This window comes from Mercenaria mercenaria, chromosome 15 (genome assembly GCF_021730395.1).
Source record: "Mercenaria mercenaria strain notata chromosome 15, MADL_Memer_1, whole genome shotgun sequence".
Taxonomy (NCBI): Eukaryota; Metazoa; Mollusca; class Bivalvia; order Venerida; family Veneridae; genus Mercenaria; species Mercenaria mercenaria.
In genome coordinates, this window is record NC_069375.1 from 49,124,422 (window position 1) to 49,142,420 (window position 17,999).

The 17,999-nt window shown below is 34.3% G+C and overlaps 1 protein-coding gene across 1 annotated transcript in view; it reads left to right on the forward strand.

Annotated features, from left to right (window-relative positions):
- The first annotated feature begins 7,357 nt into the window (after window positions 1-7,357).
- The window catches only part of LOC128549077 (uncharacterized), a 31,794-nt gene continuing 21,152 nt past the window's right edge, over window positions 7,358-17,999 (forward strand). The window contains exons 1-4 of the mRNA XM_053525237.1: window positions 7,358-7,895; window positions 8,054-8,185; window positions 8,347-8,413; window positions 17,159-17,212. Of these exons, the coding sequence (XP_053381212.1) occupies window positions 7,815-7,895; window positions 8,054-8,185; window positions 8,347-8,413; window positions 17,159-17,212 (334 nt within the window). The 5' untranslated portion in view covers window positions 7,358-7,814. The remainder of the gene's footprint in view (window positions 7,896-8,053; window positions 8,186-8,346; window positions 8,414-17,158; window positions 17,213-17,999) is intronic.

Consider the following 17,999-nt stretch of genomic DNA (forward strand, 5'->3'; position numbering starts at 1 on the left):
TATCACCCACAAGGAAATGGTATGGCTGAACGTTTCAACCAGATGCTTATGAATATGCTAGGGACCTTGGAAGCAGACCAGAAGAAGAACTGGAAATCTCGTATTCCCACTTTAGTCTATGCCTATAACTCAACTAGACATGAGACAACAGGACTTACTCCTCATGTCTTAATGTTTGGGAGACACCCTAGGCTTTCTATGGACGCCTTTCTTGGAATTGAGCCCAATTCTTCTGAGTCCAAGAAAAGCCATTCAGAGTATGTTTCCAATCTCAAGAAGCGGCTCAACTTAGCTTACAAGGTTGCCAACAGAGAGGCTAGACGGCAGTCCAAGCGTCACAAACGTCGATATGACTTGAGAGTTAGGAACGCCAAGATATAGCCAGGAGATAGAGTTTTAATTAGGAATGTTGGGCTTAAGGGTAAGCATAAGTTGGCGGACAGGTGGAATAAAGAGGTTCATATCGTTATTTATCAACCAAATGCTTCTATTCCTGTTTTTCAGGTCAAAAGGGAACATGGCCGAAGTGGTTTAAAGACCCTTCACAGAAACCTTTTGCTTCCATTTATGGGCTTACCTCTAAGAAAGGAACAGCTTAGAAGAAGTACGGAAGATGCAGAACCTACAATTCAGTTAGACGTTGGACCATCTGTGCAGACAGAGCCATTGAACCAGTCTACTTCCACTGATGTTCTCGCTTCCATTCCCTCCAGCAATGTGTCTTCTCCGTCTCACAGTTCAAAGTCTAGGTCAGATGTACCGAGATATGTCATTCCACAAAGAAGGACGTCTGCACTCAACCCTCAAGCTCAGAAATTCATTCCTAGAAGAGGAACACGATTCAGAGAGAAACCAGCCTGGTTGCAGTCTAAAGACTGGTTAACTTAGTACCAGTTGTGATTTCATATTTGACAGTACAGTGCTTTTGATGACACTACAGTACTTTTATTATTGACACTACAGTGCGTTTGAACAATGAACAGTGTTTTTCTACTTGTAAATGTGATCATGGTTTTATTCTTTTAAACGGCTTGTCTACGTGATTGTGAACAATCCTTTATTCAGTAAGGAAAGTGCAGTGTATTTATTTATCCAGTGAATATTGCGCCAGTATTGCATTATTATCATGAAATGATAATTGTGGCTTAATAAATATAGTGCTTCAGTTATCAGATTGTTTTAACAAATATCTGATCCAAAATTAGTGTGTTTTCATTGTGTTTAAGTACACTAGAATTCTATTCTATTTTATTTTTGGTAGTTTTGATAGAACTGAAGTCTATCACGAATACCCATTGTCACGTTTTACAATGACGTGGATATCTTGTATAAGGTTGTCTTCATTTTCGTGTTAATAAACGTTAATGTAGTTTTTGCGCTTCTACAGCATAGCTGTTGGTGAATTGCGTGTTACTACATCGTGAATTTGGTAGATTGTATGACCCTAAGTTATGAGTATGTTGTAGTTTAGTTGATTAGTAGTTGTAGAGGACTATGAAATGTCGGGACGACATTTTACTGAGAGGCGGAGGATGTCGCAGGGTCATTTGTCTGTATATATCCTATATGAATTTCTATCAAGCTTTTTCTCATTTTTCCTATATTTCAGTCCTATAATTCCATTTTATATTCATTATACATCCACATAAATATCATTTTCTGATATCATTAACTAACATGTAGTTTAATCACGGTGACGTGCCTCAATTTGAATGTATTGATACCAACGCCAATTTCCATCACGCATGCGCACAGCCAGAATAGATTTTGAAGTGAAGACTTGAATCTTTGTCTTTCTTGGTAAAATATTGCATTTGCTGTCTGCGTGTGTCTTTCAGGTAAACTATTTACATGTTGTGTTGAAATATGATCGTTCCTCATTTTCTCATTTATCATTTGATTCATTTCGTTGTAAATTTTGAATTAACATGGAATGAATGCACACAGCTAGGATAGATTTTGAAGTGAAGACTTGAATCTTTGTCTCGCTTGGTAAAATATTACATTTGCTGTCTGCGTGTGTCTTTCAGTCCACAGAAATCCTATAAGAGAACACACGTTAGCCCGTATCATTTTACATGAAGGGTGACACAAGATAACATAAAGATAAATGATTTATTATACAAAATACTGAGAGTTAACAATGTAAAACATAATAACAAATGTTCACTTCCTATTTTACACATAACTAACAACGCTAAAGATCTTATAAACAATGCGTATGATTGTGTAACAATCCTAAGGTATTAGATTACTAATAGAGAATTTCCTTTTTGAAGAGTATTCAATTCCTACCATAAACCTACTTTTACTTCAATTTTTGGGAGGGGGTGGGTGGGGGTGCGTAGGTTCAAGCCCTACTGGGACCAACTTTTTTTCTTCTTTATTTTCCTTTTTTCAAGTAAGTTTTTCAAGACTTATTATTGATTTCTGGTACAAAAATGGAAAAAGATGAATTTGATAAGTGATTTCCTGATGTTTAAAGTGAATTTATTACTTAACCAGAAGAGGTAGAGTTACACATCTTTAAAAATATTGAGTTACATGCGGTGAAAGTTCTCTATTTTGCTTTCACTCTTAGATTGTATAATGTGGATGAAATTTAGGTAGGTTTTACGTCTGTCCTAAGGTTATTTTTAAATGAAGTAAGCACAATTCAAACCAGAAACACAGCATTCGACCTTATTTTTTCAATGTTGAAGTATGAATTCTGTCTCATTAAATCCGTCATAGAAAAATGATATTGACATCTTTATTTTGTGCTTTATAATTGTTAACTAATAGTTTGATGTTTCTTTTATTAAAATTAATGGTAAAATGAGTTCTCTGCAAACGTTTTGGATAGTGGCCATCACTTTTGAAATTTGTCTCTACTTGAGACTGAGGAGATACCACAAGTTATACAAAATTTATAAAAAATGGCACGGTAAAAGTTGTTTAAAAATTGCAAAATGGTGCGAAACACGATCACCTTTCAGAATATACCGAGCAAAGGTCATTTTGTAAACATTACTATTAGTGATCGAATATCTTAAATTTTAAAGACACCGGTGTCATTTTCAAGTTTATCAAATAAGATCATCAAGTTTAAACAAATAATGGTTGAATATAACGTTTTGCGACACCCGTGGCGCGTTATTGATTATTGCAAGTTACAACTTAAGAATATGCTTTCAACAAAAAATGATAAAAGGAATGCGATAACAAATCGTCTGTTTAACTACGGTATGATAGTAAGTACGTAAATGAGGAAGTTAAATTACAGGTAATACATTTTATAGTTATTATTTTTAATATTTTCTACGCTACTTTAGATTTTTTTTCTCATTTTTTAGTTAATTGGTAAGGTTTTGTCAATTTAAAGTAACCTGCCAATGTTTTGCTAAAGTGGCAGAGACTGCCACATGGCACAAGACCACAGTTATTTGCCCTTGGTTGACCACAATACGGAAGTGGTTACGCGGAAAATAGTTCTTCTGTTTGATGGTGAATATTGGTGAATTTTTGATTGAAAGACCTGCAATAAATGGCATGATTTAATAGAGGAGATATGAAATAGTAGGTACATGTACAATTTGACAGAATGACAGAATATGCATAACATGACTTTTTGATAGGGCCTGTTTTGCCTGTTTGCGGCCATCTAGAGAGTATTCTTCATACGCATGTGATTTGGTTCAAAATGGTGGAAAAAAGAGCCGGTCAACCCAATGTTTACTGTGGCTGGAATTTTTTCTCTTGGATAGTTCTGTTGAGTTCAGGTATTTTTATAGGGGTTGGAATTCATGCAAAATTGCTATAGTGTCCAGTGCCTATATAGAACATACAGTAAAAATAACTGTGGTCTTAGGCCACATTGCTGTCATCTGGCAGAAGTTTGGCAGAAGTGTTTAATTACAATTTACCGAAGGTTTTCACAGTAGTTTGTCAAAACCTATGTTTTTTTAATTGGTCAGCATTGGTCAGTTTAGGTCAAGGATAAGGGTCAAAAGTAGGTCAAATAGCTTCCGCAACCTTACTTTTCTCACTACTCGTGTCAATTGAATTGTAAATATCACTGCAGTGTTGCAACTTTGATTAAATAGAACTTTGTAAAGTTTTAGCAAATTTTTTAAGATTGTTTCTTACTCATGATTTATACCAGCTTCATCATCATCTGATAGACATATCTCCTACCTGCAGCATTGACAGCAACAGCAAAGGTGTCATTTTTCATTCTTCTCAAATTTCCATGATCTCTCTGGCAAAGAAAGTACATAATTTCAGACCAGACCTTTTTCTGTAACCCACATGGTGTGTCAATGTCAAACGCAATATGTTCTCTACTGAAAAGGTTTTGAAGATCCTCATAGGGAATTTCTTCTTTATGTTCAATAGATCCTTTACCCTTCTTTCTCAGATCTATCAGTTTGCTCTTAAATGTAGTAAGACATAACGAAAATGAATTGTCATTGTACACATCAATTTTACACTCTTTATCTGATCTTTCGGATAATTACAAATTCCGTTCCTAATTGATGTCAGTGATGAACTTTTAATTCCGAACCATCTGTCTTTCTTATGCTTGCAAAGAATGCGCTCGAAGAGATTTGTTTAATTCCTCGCTTAAAAATCCTTCAGATTCATAGTTTTCGCCGAGAAATTCACTAAACAGTGACACACTTCTTTTTATTACACTATTCAGGTGAGTTTTTGTTATCGCTTGATGTCCGGCGTCCGTCTATTCTCGATATCGACATTATGGATCCCGTTTTCCGGTATTAACCACCAATAAACGCCCGTTCCCGGTTTTACGGTGAGGCGGGTATCGGCCATTACGCTACATGGCGGTAGTGTTTAGATTATCCTTTTTCAAGTTTTAAACAAAGAAAATGAATAAAAAAGTATTGCAGATTATCATTAAACATTGTTGTAATTAAGATGTAGCAAAAATATCCTCAAATTTTACTTTATTTTTGAAATTTTAGCTTTTATTCTATACTGCCGCTTCCGTGGCTCTATACCGAAGGTGTGAAATTATTCGCATTTTTTCAAGGTAAACAGATTATTTTGCAAAAAAAGATGTTGCCGAGGCCGTAGAATAGTATTTCCATTGTGAGAAAGTAAGAACTTTCCTAAATCCTTATCTTCTGACAAAAATAATCGCTAATATTGTACACGATCTTTATATCGCTTAATCTCGCCAGCCCCACTGACCCTATTTACGGAAATACCGGTAGACGGGATTTATCCTTAATGTTGATATGGCCAATCGTCTGACTGTCGTCTGTCGTCTGTCGTATGTCAACATTTAGCTTGTGTATGCGAAAGAGGCTGTATTTTTCAACTGATCTTCATGAAATTTTGTCAGAATAATTACCTTGATAAAATCTAGGCCAAGTAAAGTTTGAAAATGGGTTATCTGGGATTAAAAACTAGGTCACTTTGTCAAATCAAAGTAAAACCTTGTGTATGCGATAGAGGCTGTACTTTTCAATTGATCCTCATGAATTTTTGTCAGAATGATTACCTTTATGAAATCTAGGCCAAGTTTGAAAACCGGTCATTTGGGATCAAAGACTAGGTCACTAGGTCAAATCAAAGAAAAACCTTGTGTATGCAATATAGGCTGTATTTTTCAATTGATCTCCATGAATTTTGGTCAGAATAATTGCCTTAATAAAATCTAGGCAAAGTTTGAAAATAGATTATCTGGGATCAAAAACTAGGTCACTAGGTCAAATCAAAGAAAAACATTGTGTATGCGATAGAGGTTGTATTTTTCAATTGATCTTTCTGAAATTAAGTCAGAATGATAACCTTAATGAAGTCTAGGCTGCGTTTGAAAATTGGTTATCTGCGGTTATAAAGTAGGTCACTAGGTCAAATCAAAGAAAAACATTGTGTATGCGATAGAGGTTGTATTTTTCAATTGATCTTCATGAAATTTGGTCAGAATGATTGCATTGATGAAATCTAGAGGAAGTTTGAATATGGATTATCTGGGGTCACAAAATAGGTCACTAGGTCAAATCAAAGAAAAACTTGTGTATGCGATAGAGACTATATTTTTCAATTGATCTTCCTGAAGTTAAGTCAGAATTATGGCCTTCATGAAATCTAGGTCAAGTTTGAATATGGCTCATCTTGAGTCAAAAAGAAGGTCACTAGGTCAAATCAAAGAAGAACTTTATGTATGTGATAAAGGCTGTATTTTTCAACTGGTCATCATGAAATTTGGTTAGAATGATATCCTTGATAAATTCTAGGTCAAATTAGAATAGTCATCTGGGTTTTAAAACTAGGTCACTAGGTCAAATAAAGGAAAAACCTTGGGTATGCAATAGGGGCTGCATTTTACACTGGAGTTTCATAAAATTTGGTCAGAATATCTGCCTTGATGAAATCTAGGTCAAGTTCGAGTATGGGTAGTCTGGGGTCAAAAACTAAGTCACTATTATTATTATTATTATTATCATTATACCAGATTTATATAGCGCCCTTTTCATGATCAATTTCACGTTCATAGACGCTTTACATACTAGTAGTTCAAATGCAGTCACACAGGGCGCATAATTCATCCTCTACTAATACAGACACAGAGCGATCTGACCAGAGAGACAGAGTGAGACAAAGCCCCCACGACAGAGAGATCAGAAATCAGATACAGGATTGTCCGGCTAACTTAGCCTAGCTCGTTGCGAATAGACAGCCTGGTTCTTTAACGTGCCTAGTGTAAAGCACTGATGCACGCAAGGATTAGGTCACTAGGTCAAATCAAAGAAAAACCATGTGTATGCAATAGAGGCTGTATTTTTAATTGATCTTCATGACATTTGGTTAGAATGATAGCCTGGATTAAATCTAGGTCAAGTTCGAATATGGGTCATCTGGGGTCAAAAACTAGGTCACTAGGTCAGATCAAAGGAAAACAATTGTTTATACTTAAGATTTTTGCTCCAATTTCTAATGATAATTGGTCAGAATATTTTTTTTCATGAAACCACTAGGTCAAACATGTTAACACTATTATGGTATGTTTCTCAGGTGAGCGACCTAGGGCCATCTTGGCCCTCTTGTTTTTAGTATTTCTGTACATCAAGAGAGTCTAAATCATCTTAAAAAATACTTGCAAACCTTGACATTATTTTTGTTTACTTGCTGACAGTTTATCGTCGTCTCAATTTGATGACAGTTTACTCTCGTCATTAACGTCACTACTGTATGTGTATATGGGAGGCAATCACGTCATAATTTGACTAAAAATCTTGAAGCAGTTATTTGCACTTATATGACATTCAAAGTTTCACTGCTGTCATAAGACCTGACAGTCGTTTTCGCTTGGTCACGTGTCATAAAAGTTGAAAATGGTTTTGATAGTCAAAATATCTCTTTCTCGGGTAATGGGATTTTATCATTGTAGACAAAAGTGAGGTAGAATAAATATGATGATCTCTATTTCTAGTTTCTTCACGCCTGTTTCGCTTTATAAAACTGGGCAAAGTCATAGGTTTTCTTTAATTTAACTAAATTTTCATATGGATTCTAACTAACATATCCAGAAAGTTTAATGATAATCAATTTACAAATGATTAATTGTTTAAAAATTGTTTAAAAAATGACTGATAATAAAAATGAGTCTCTTTACACATATTTATTACTACCAACTACTTTACTTTTGACCTTCAAGTCTATTGCATGGATTGTTTGTATTGACCTTGCCAACTTAGTTTTAAACAAACTTTTTAAAGACTTTAGTACTTGATAGGAAACTATACATCTGCTAGCTGGTATCATATCTATGTTGCTGGTGTTTAAGCCATTTCCTGATAGAGATGGAAACTAGAAACGGCGAAATTCCGGAATGGAAAAAACTAGTGTTCGAAAGAAGAAAAAATCGAGAGATGCGCAAAGCTGTAAGTTATTTTTGTTTTTCCTTTGTCATCATAGTGTCTTATTCTTAAATGCAGTAATTAAACGTTAATCTACCTGACTTGTGGAACATTATATTTACTTACCATTTTAAGGTTTTAAACAATTTGATCTGCATTTACATTCAACGATGTTATTTTAGAAAGCTAAAAAACAAGAGGATAAGGAGAAGGAATTAACGAAACAGGATAAACTAAGAAAATCTAATGGCGAAATTCCGGAATGGAAAAAACTAGTGTTCGACAGAAGAAAAAATCGAGAGATGCGCGAAGCTGTAAGTTTCATTTGTGTTTCCCTCTTCGCCAGAGTGTCTTATTCTTAAATGCAGGAAGTAAACGTTTATCTACCAGACTTGTGGAAAATTATTTACATACCATCTTAAGGCTTTAAACACAGTTATTTGATCTGCATTTACATTCAATGATGTTATTTTAGAAAACTAAGAAACAAGAGGATGGTGAGAAGGAATTAACGAAACAGGACAAACTAAGAAAATCTAATGGTAAAGTAGATTTACATTCTTATAATCAATCAATCAATTTTAGATCAGCGTTTTCATTCGAATATAACGAATCAGCAAAATCGATAGATCTACTTTTAATCAAGAAGTAGGAAATCAGTTTGAAAGCCCAATTTTCAGCATCTCAACTATTTTTAGAATTAATTATGAGCCAAACGCATACACTATGTTACGATTTACACCTGCACAATGTAGGTCATATGGCGACCTTTTCCTGATGTGGCAGGTTATTTATCCGCCAGCTAGTCCGATTGATTTCTTGCCTGGTAAATTGTATACAAGGTACGTACGGAGTTGGTCTTTGGAACATTGCCACTAGAAATAATCCTTGACAAATTGTAACAAATATTTCTTAACGTCAAAATGTTTAAAATAAATCTATGATCACAGTCAAAATCAAAGCAACATAAGTCGGCCGGTTCATTAAATCAATACATTCTCCAATACAGGCTAAGGCAACACCGTCACCACCAGGCACATTGCCAATATCATTGAACCCCTAAAATTTTCCATTTAACCACCTATTGGAAGTCTGAAACATTTTTGGCATAGGCTGTTTTCAACATCCTACAATTCCAATACCCCCTTCTTTCGAATTCCACATGAGCTAGGGGGAATATCGGGGTCACGCAAGTTATAATGGCCAAATTATCCAAAAATATTTCTTTATCAAAGTAATGGGTAATATAGTAACAGAATAAATAAACAACATTTTTTTTAAAGATAAATAAGTTATAATCAAAATGTATGCTTCGTTAAGAGTCAGAGAGAGAAAAAAAAACATTTAAAAACCACCCGAACATGACTTTTTTGCCAAAAAGATAATTATTAAACAATTCACGTTGGTTATAGTTGCAGAGCTATTGTTGAATACAGTACACTTACCGGTCACCGTGGCCCAGTGGTTAAGGCGTCCGCCTCGGGATCGGGAGGTCGAAGGTTCGAGCCCCATGGGGAGCGTTCGTCCGGGGGATGTTTGTCATGGGACTCGTTCCGAAAAGGCCGGTTCGTGAGCCGCGAGCTAGTTAAATGAATGGTTACCGGCTTCTATCCGCCTGGCGCCTGGCATAGTGGTAGGAGTTGGGAGGTAATTGGTACGCACAATAAAGGTATCTCATAAGCCAAATTGGCTGGCCCTTTCAATAGGGGTGACACTATAATAAACAAGACCTTTACCTTTACCTTATATTATATTTGGAATCAGTTTACAGGACAGAATCTAAATCCATAAACTGTTTATAAAATAATTATTGGAAACTTATATAGATTGAAATATTTGAACCTTAAGGTATGCTTTTACAGTCCCATTTCATATGTTAACGTGCCTCGAGTTCACACAGCTGATAATGCTTTTATCGCATTTACATATATCTGTGCGTAAGAGCCCAGTCTTTTCACATTTACATGTGAGGGTCCTACAACCAGATTTGCACTTGCAAGTGAAAAACTCAATACAATCTTGAGGAACTGGATCACGGGTATCCTAATATGAACTGGCTTAGGTGTTTCAGCTGCCATCTTCCATCCCATGTCACTAGGTGCAGGCAGGTCTGGATTGGGAACAGTTGCAAATTCAATACCAGAGCTTGTTAATGAGCTCTTCTCATGTCAAGTGAGCAGGCATCACTGGTTGAGGACGTGTGTTCAGAACCTGCAGACCTGCCAAACATAACATTTCGAGCACTTTCAGTACTTACAGCATCTTAGCCATACATTTTGCAAATAAAATATTCACAGTTTTGCATTATTTCATCAGACAGTTGTCTATATCCAAGACCTTCTATTAGTTTTGTATTGGTTGCAAACACTTTAAATGCAGATGTTTTAGAGATTTCATAGAAATAATGATGTTGTATCACAGCCAGTGTATGCATGGAAGCATGTAAGACTAGTAGCAAGTAAATGTCTACGCAACTCTTGAGCTTTTGATGATTTATCTAACATAGTGTTGACTTGAATGCATTTTCATTTTTTTTTCACTGTGCCAGTTAACATTTATACTGTTGCATTCATTTCCTGCGGGTGGCATATTAAGAGCAAAAAAAAACCCCAAAGAAAACAAAAAAAAAACGTTATTATCCATTATCTCTGACAGAAGCAACAACAGTGTTACAATTTGATCGTTTACTGCAGTGAACAGCATAGAGAATGATTTTTGTGTCACTCATGTTTAGCCTTTAACTCATCCAAGTTTACTGACATTGCCTTCGACAGTTTCTTCTTCATGAAAGCCAGCGCTAGTAACCAACACCATTTTTGTAGGAGGCTTGCATCATTAGCTTTTCTGATAAAAATCTTGCTAGGTTAATTTTATTTGCAGGACGTGTATTACACCAAATTTCAAATAATTCAAAGCACCAATATTAGGTATAAGCTTGTCCCCGAATGCAGGCACTGCCCATTTCAAATCCATACTCCTAAGGAGCCTGATCTACAGTTATAACTGTATTATGTGTCAACTCTTAGTATGTCTCTGTATATCATTGTATGTCCTGCACTATGACATACGCTGAAAAAGTGTTTTGACCTAGTCATCTGGTGCAATGCACTTGCAATATCAATGTGTTTAGGAGTTCATTTTTTACCACCATTACTATAAAATTCTACTTTATTCCAGAATATACTTTTGTGTTCTGTAATATTTATTGATAAACAGTGTATGTCAGTCATTTTTAGAAAAGATTTCTTTGATTTTTCCAGAACGATCTTTTTCTTCTTTGTGTAACATGAAAATTCTGCAGTCTTCTATGATACAATATATATAGTCAGATATTTTAGATTAAAGACGAGCCTAAGATGCTAGACCGTAGATATTGATGAAACTTTCCTGTACTTCTTAAAAACAAATTATTACCACTTTGGATATTTAATATTTTGAAGAATTATTTGAAGGTTTTATATTAAAATTTTCTGGATTTAAAAAGTTATCTTTAAAGAGAGGAATTATAAATTTTGGATATTACTTTTGAACTGAGTTAAACATTGTGGAATTTATTCTGACTGAATTTAAATTTGACCTGGACAGGATTTGGACTATTTTTTACATATATGATTGGATTTTACGGCTCTTTGTCATTTTATAGGTATTTGTATTTTTACTTAAATTCATGAATAAAATTTTGTTATTGTTAGTAGTTGATGGTTTGTCTTTCTGCTATTTTTATTTACTGTAAGAAGAAGTTGTTACCCTCTGACGTAACAGTAATATCCAGGTTGAATATATGCAATAATTTTTATTGGAAAAAATCCGGGTGTGGTAGCTTTGTAGGAATTTGTATCATGAAACGATTTAATGTTTACTATACTATTACAATCAAAGTTACTTGCCGTTATTTCTATTTGCTAATAAAGTAAGCTTAGTTTTATTTTTTCCCCTGTAAAATTAAGTTTTCAGGCAAAATATGTTGCACCATTCTACTCCCTAAGTCATGCTATGGGCTAGGGGTGATGGGCTTGTGTCCTCTTTCTCCTGTTCATGCTGCTATGATATCTAATTATTAACCTTTCTGCTTTAACTTTTACATTTTTTTGTTTCAAGTCTATTGACAATGAAAAGAGTTTAATGAAAATTAATGCCATGATCAATGTATTTATATTTTTGCGATTTACATCACACTGATAAAACTATAGATCACAAGTGGAGGAAGATCCAGTGTGAAAAACTTTCTCAGATTCAAACACGTTTCTTTTTTATAAGATCTTATAAATAGATGCTATACTAGATGTTATTTAATAACCATAACAACGTGCTAGCAAGTTGACGTTTTAGATGTAAAAGCATCTATAACTGCAAATAAGATTAAATAACATTTTTTCAAGAGAAAATCACATCAAAATCGTGAATATAGTTTTATAATATTTCAGTGATGTATCCATAAAATTTGAACACATTCGGTCATTGCTTTTTGGAATCAACAACTTTTTGTCTAGGGCACTCATACATGGTCTTAAATAATAGTGACTGCTAAAAACATTTTGAAATGAATAGTACAAGAACTGGGGAAAAAACGACAAAACAAACCAAAAAAAAAAAAAAAAAAACCCCGACAGAAACAGAAACATTTCAAAGCAGTCGTTTCTAAATACTATGTCTCCCATATAGGTGAAGCACTATCTGGCGTCTACCAAATCGGCAAGTTAGGTAGTTTTCATGTAAAAGATAACTTTCTCAAACTTGACCCAAATTTTGAAAGTCTAAGACGCTAATAGTTAAAGTTTGTTTTGCTGCTCGAAGTGGGGTATATAGTTGTTGCCTTGTCATTCCTCCGGTCATTCTGTCCGTCCGGATATCCGTCTGTCCGTCCGTCACACTTATTGTCCGGAGGAAAACTCAAACAGTATTAAAAGTACCAATACAATGATAGAGTTCATTGAGAGAAAGGGCAGAACCTCTAGGTGATTCCATATTTTAATAATCTACCTTTTCTTAAAACCTTGTCTGGGACAAAACTCGAATACTATGTAAGGTATTGTCTTGATAGAAGTCAATTGACCAGGAACAATTACTCAGGTGGTGCCGTTTTTTAATCATCTCCCTTTTCTTGAAAACCTTGCGGGGGAATAACTTGAATATTATGTAAAGTATTGACTTCGTATTTTACATATTGATAGAGGTCATTGAGAGGGAGTGCAGTGAAAACGAAAATATGTCCAGGTTCGCCCATTTTTGAATTATTCTAACCCTTTCCGGGGCATAACCCGAATACATTGTTAGGTAGTGTCTTGATACTTTAATTATTCATAGAGATAAGTGAGAAGGTTCTTCAGCTGGTAGGAGAAGTTATTGAAATATTACAATGAAAAAATGATATTGTAAATAAAAGGAAAATAAGGCAGTTAATGAAAGGCGAGAATGCCTTTACAATGGGTTTATAACTAGGTAAGATTAATACTTGCTAATAAATAAACAATTAAACCATCTACCTACAACGAATCCTAATTTAATTCCAGTCTTTACAACATCTTAAAGATAATTTCAGAAATGGCTATTAGTAGTTCTTTAAACTGGAGTGAAAATTAAATGGAATTCTAAAATACGGCTGATACCATGAAAGAAAGAGAAAATAAAACAGGGTCTTTGAAAGATTTGAAAGAGGATACATTTTTTATTGAAAGTATGTACACGGTGTACATTTGTATTTTTTTGTAAAAGGACAAATTGAATTCCTTCTAAAAGCAACCTTAACTTGTCGAACTTAGAGGAAAAATGAATTACCATAATCATTGTCTAAAAGAAACATTCTATGAGGACAATGCAACTGTATGGCTCAGGCACGTAGGAAGTACTTTCAGATGGCAGATGGTGGTGGTGTGTGTGTGGGTGTGTGTGGGGGGGGGGGTGGGGGCGTGGGGAAGGGGCAAACATTTTGAAAATCAGCCGACTTATAACAGACCTAGACCAAGGAAACGTTTTTTTCTTTTTTCTTTTCTTTTTCTTTTTTAGTTTAAGATGGGCTAAGCACTACTGTGCTAAGCTGCATACTAAGCACTATGCGTGCTTTGCCCATCTAAAACAATCAAAAAACTGCAGGTCACAGCTAAAATTGACTCGCTGTCAAAATATAGCTAAGAAAATTACTAAAATCAGTTCAATTATTCGGGGTGGGGGCGAGGGTTGTTGCTGGGTAAATAAAAATGTGTACTTTCATTTAAACAATTGGAACTTAATTATTTTTGGTCTGTTATTTATTCAAGATAATACTAGTTAGTCCGTCTATATCTCTTTGTCATGTTTAGGTTGAAGACACATACATCTAGTTATATATGTCTAAGAAACTTGCTTGGTTCATGACTTGCGACAGACGCAGTTGCCTCATTTTCATGACACTCAATCGACGGACTTCGACTGTCAAAAGGCAACAGACCTGATTGAAAAATTCACAAGATGTACATACCAGGATCAGTCTGCTTTCAAGCTTGAAGTTCTATGCCCCCTTTTTACTTATTACTGTGTTTTCTATGCTTAAAATATTTACAAAAACGAATAAGGATGTAGATATGTAAGATTTAGGAAACGCATGCAATAAGTGTCAAAATATCTTATGTAAAATTCATTTGCTGACACCCTGCATGTATTTTTTTAATTTTTAACATTTCCCCCCTGTGACAAAGTACCATTTTTGCAACATACGTACATTATAATCATTTACACAGGCATGTGAAATATTTTGTTGCATCACTGGGCACGGGGGAGGAAGTGTTACACGAAGGACGGAGTTCTTCTGATAACTTGTCATGTTTTCTTCTGATAACTGTTACGGAGTTCCTGGAAAACGTTACAGAATTCTTCTGATATCTGTATGACAAAACAATGAATCGGTCGACAAAATGGTAATTATTTATCTTTAGAAAGAGAGAATGGGGTGTAAAACTAACGTTTGATGATCAAGGTTGCCTACTGTTTTGTGCTATGCGTCAGAAAAACCTGTTTAGTCAAATAATTAGCGCCACTTCTTTGAAATAAAGACATTTTGAGTAAAATATCGAAATCGTTTGTTTATTCATATATATTAATCTACTCATTTACGTTCTTCATCGTCACTACACGCAATAGCTTAATTTTAGTGCAAAGTTGCAAACATAAACCACTATCTAACAATGTTATACACGATTTTTCAAATGTTAAGGAGTTCAGATGATAAATAATGAAAATATCACAGAGTTATTATGATAACTTTTGTTACTGCCAGAATGTTTCTTGAGGTATGTTAAGATACTTTTTAGCTAATTGTATTATTTAGAAAGGGTGTTAATCATGTTCTAACGTAAGATATTTATCCAAGGCACAGTATTGTGGTTATATAATGTATGGTATGTGTGTTTTTGAGATCCAATGATAACTTTTTGGTGTTACATTTCTTATTCTAACTAGATGTTACTTTTAAAGGGACTTTGTACGCTCATAATGATGATTAGCTAACTATGTTGAATGTTTAAAATACAAATTGTACGTAAATGATGTACAGTGTCAAACAGTTACAGAAATATATTCTTATTTTCATTTAATTAGCTTGGAAATTACATTGTGTATTCTATTTAAGAAAGTGCAGAATCCTCTTACTTTACAGTATTTCAAACTAAACTAACTCAAAATGCCCTTCTATTCATCTTATAGCATTTTGGCAAAATGCAAAGGTCGTTTCTGGTGAAGGATTTATATAGATAGCACTTTAAAATTCACAATAATCACGCTTTATGATATTCTTTAAGACAAATAGTATATACATGTATGAGGATGACAACCCCCTTTTTGATACGCAGTATTGAGCGCATTGAAAATTATATGCATTCTTTAAGATGTTATGACAATACCAATTAAGTTTTATCGCAGTACTTACGCCAGTCACATTTAAATTCACCAAATACGAACATGTCGGTCATCTACCTCGAGACTGTGGTAAACACGCTATAGCATCATATGACTCATGTCAGCAGGTGACACATGGAGCGGTAGCCCGCTCTCTGTCGCATTGTGACTGTACTCTTTCAGCGTCAACTTTTAAAATTCTACTATATGAAGAATTAGACAAGCAATTGAATCGCATGAGATGACAGCAGCAATCATACATAGTAATGCAAATAAACCACTTCAGAAAAAACAGCTTCTGCCAATTCAGCATTCAGATGTACCCTAAATTAAAGATAAAAATTATATTTTAATTCAGTGATCAATCCAAACGGAATCCACTAAGCCGTAAACCGACGAACACAGGCCCATCCATTGATAGAATGAACAATACATTTTATCGCATTTGTTACCTATTCGTATTTTATTGTTTATATGTCATTATACTGCACATAGTTTTAAACCTTACAAAAGACTCATATCATACATTATATAACCACAATACTGTGCCGTGGATAAATATCTTACATTAGAACATGGTTAACACCCTTTCTCAATAATAAAATTAGCTTTGCACTAAAATTAAGCTATTGCGTGTGGTGACGATGGAGAACGTGAATGAGTAGATTTATATGTATGAATAAGCAAACGATTTCGACATTTTACTCAAAATTTCTTGATTTCAAAGAAGTGGCGCTGATTATTAGACTAAATAGTTTTTTCTGACGCATAGCACAAAACATTAGGCAACCTTGATCATCAAACTTTAGTTTTACACCCCATTCTCTCTTTTTAAAGATAAATAATTACCATTTTACCAACTGATTCCTTGTTTTGTCATACAGATATCAGAAGAACTCTGTAACGTTTTCCAGGAACTCCGTAACAGTTATCAGAAGAAAACATGACAGGTTATCAGAAGAACTCCGTCCTTCGTGTAACACTTCCTCCCCCGTGCCAGGGGAAACATGTTTAAAACATAAAAATGATTAATGTTCATATTTCAATAGAAATGAAAATGAGAAATGTCTACATAATCATCTTTTTTTGTTAACAAACTTGTAAAATTCATTCTTATATATCAAGAAATGGTCTTTAACTATCTTTATTAGGCTATTTCAGAAGTCTAGCCCTAGGTCAAATTTTACTTAATTTGATAGGCGCTCTGAATAGGAAAATGTCCGAGGTCCTTTTGTTGATATGGAGTATATGTATATCATTACATTCCATGATTTTTTTACCTTATTGTAAATTCAGTTCTCTGGCGATTTGATGCTCTGCATTAAAATTTTACTTGTATGTTATCACTTAAAGACTAAATTGGTTAATGGATAATTTTTCACCGGTGTACGTTTATATTTAACAACGTTTGTTTGTTTCAGAGTATGTATCGTCCGAGGAAGCGGGTTCTCCAGCCCTGTACAAAACATCGAAACGTAAGTTTACTTTTTATACGGTAAAAGTTAGCCATCGGCCTTTTTATGCAACTGAGACACTAACTGAAATCTTTGATTGTAGCAGTATTCACTTCGTAGACAAGGAAAATGTCTCATATTATACTTTATAGAGAGCAATAAAATTTTATGTTATGCTCTTAAGTGAAAAACTCAAATTTGTCAGTAAAATAAAATTGATATTTTCACTGTTTCAAACAGTGAAAATATCGTTTTTATTTTTCACGGAATTTTGGTTATTTTGGTACGGAACTTCACTTGAATGCGAAATAATATGAATCATAAATAATAGACACTTCCTTGCAAAATGTATTTTAGTAAAGATATAATTGTATAAAAATACTAGCAGGATTCTAAATATACACGTTTTATCATGATTAAATGTAAAAGAAATCAGGAAACGTAATAGAACTATTTTACAGTTTTTCTACAAGGATATCCTGACGTCACGACATGACGTCATGATGCCATGCAAGTGACGTTGCGCGGACAAACTGGAAAAAATTTGGTTAAAACTACTATAAAGCAAATAAAAGATATAGAAAATTTCTTTGTTTCAGTGTAAGATAAAAATTATATTTCACTCGTGAACGCCATATTTTACATTTTTCACGAGTGGCGCAAAATAGTGCATTATAGTGTTCACTCGGTGTCTCGCACTGAAACAAATAAATATCCTCTATTTATTTTCCCCAGGTTCATATTAAAGTATGATAACAATAACAGGAATGTAAATTTGTCGATTTTGTTAATTTTCACCTGCAGAAAA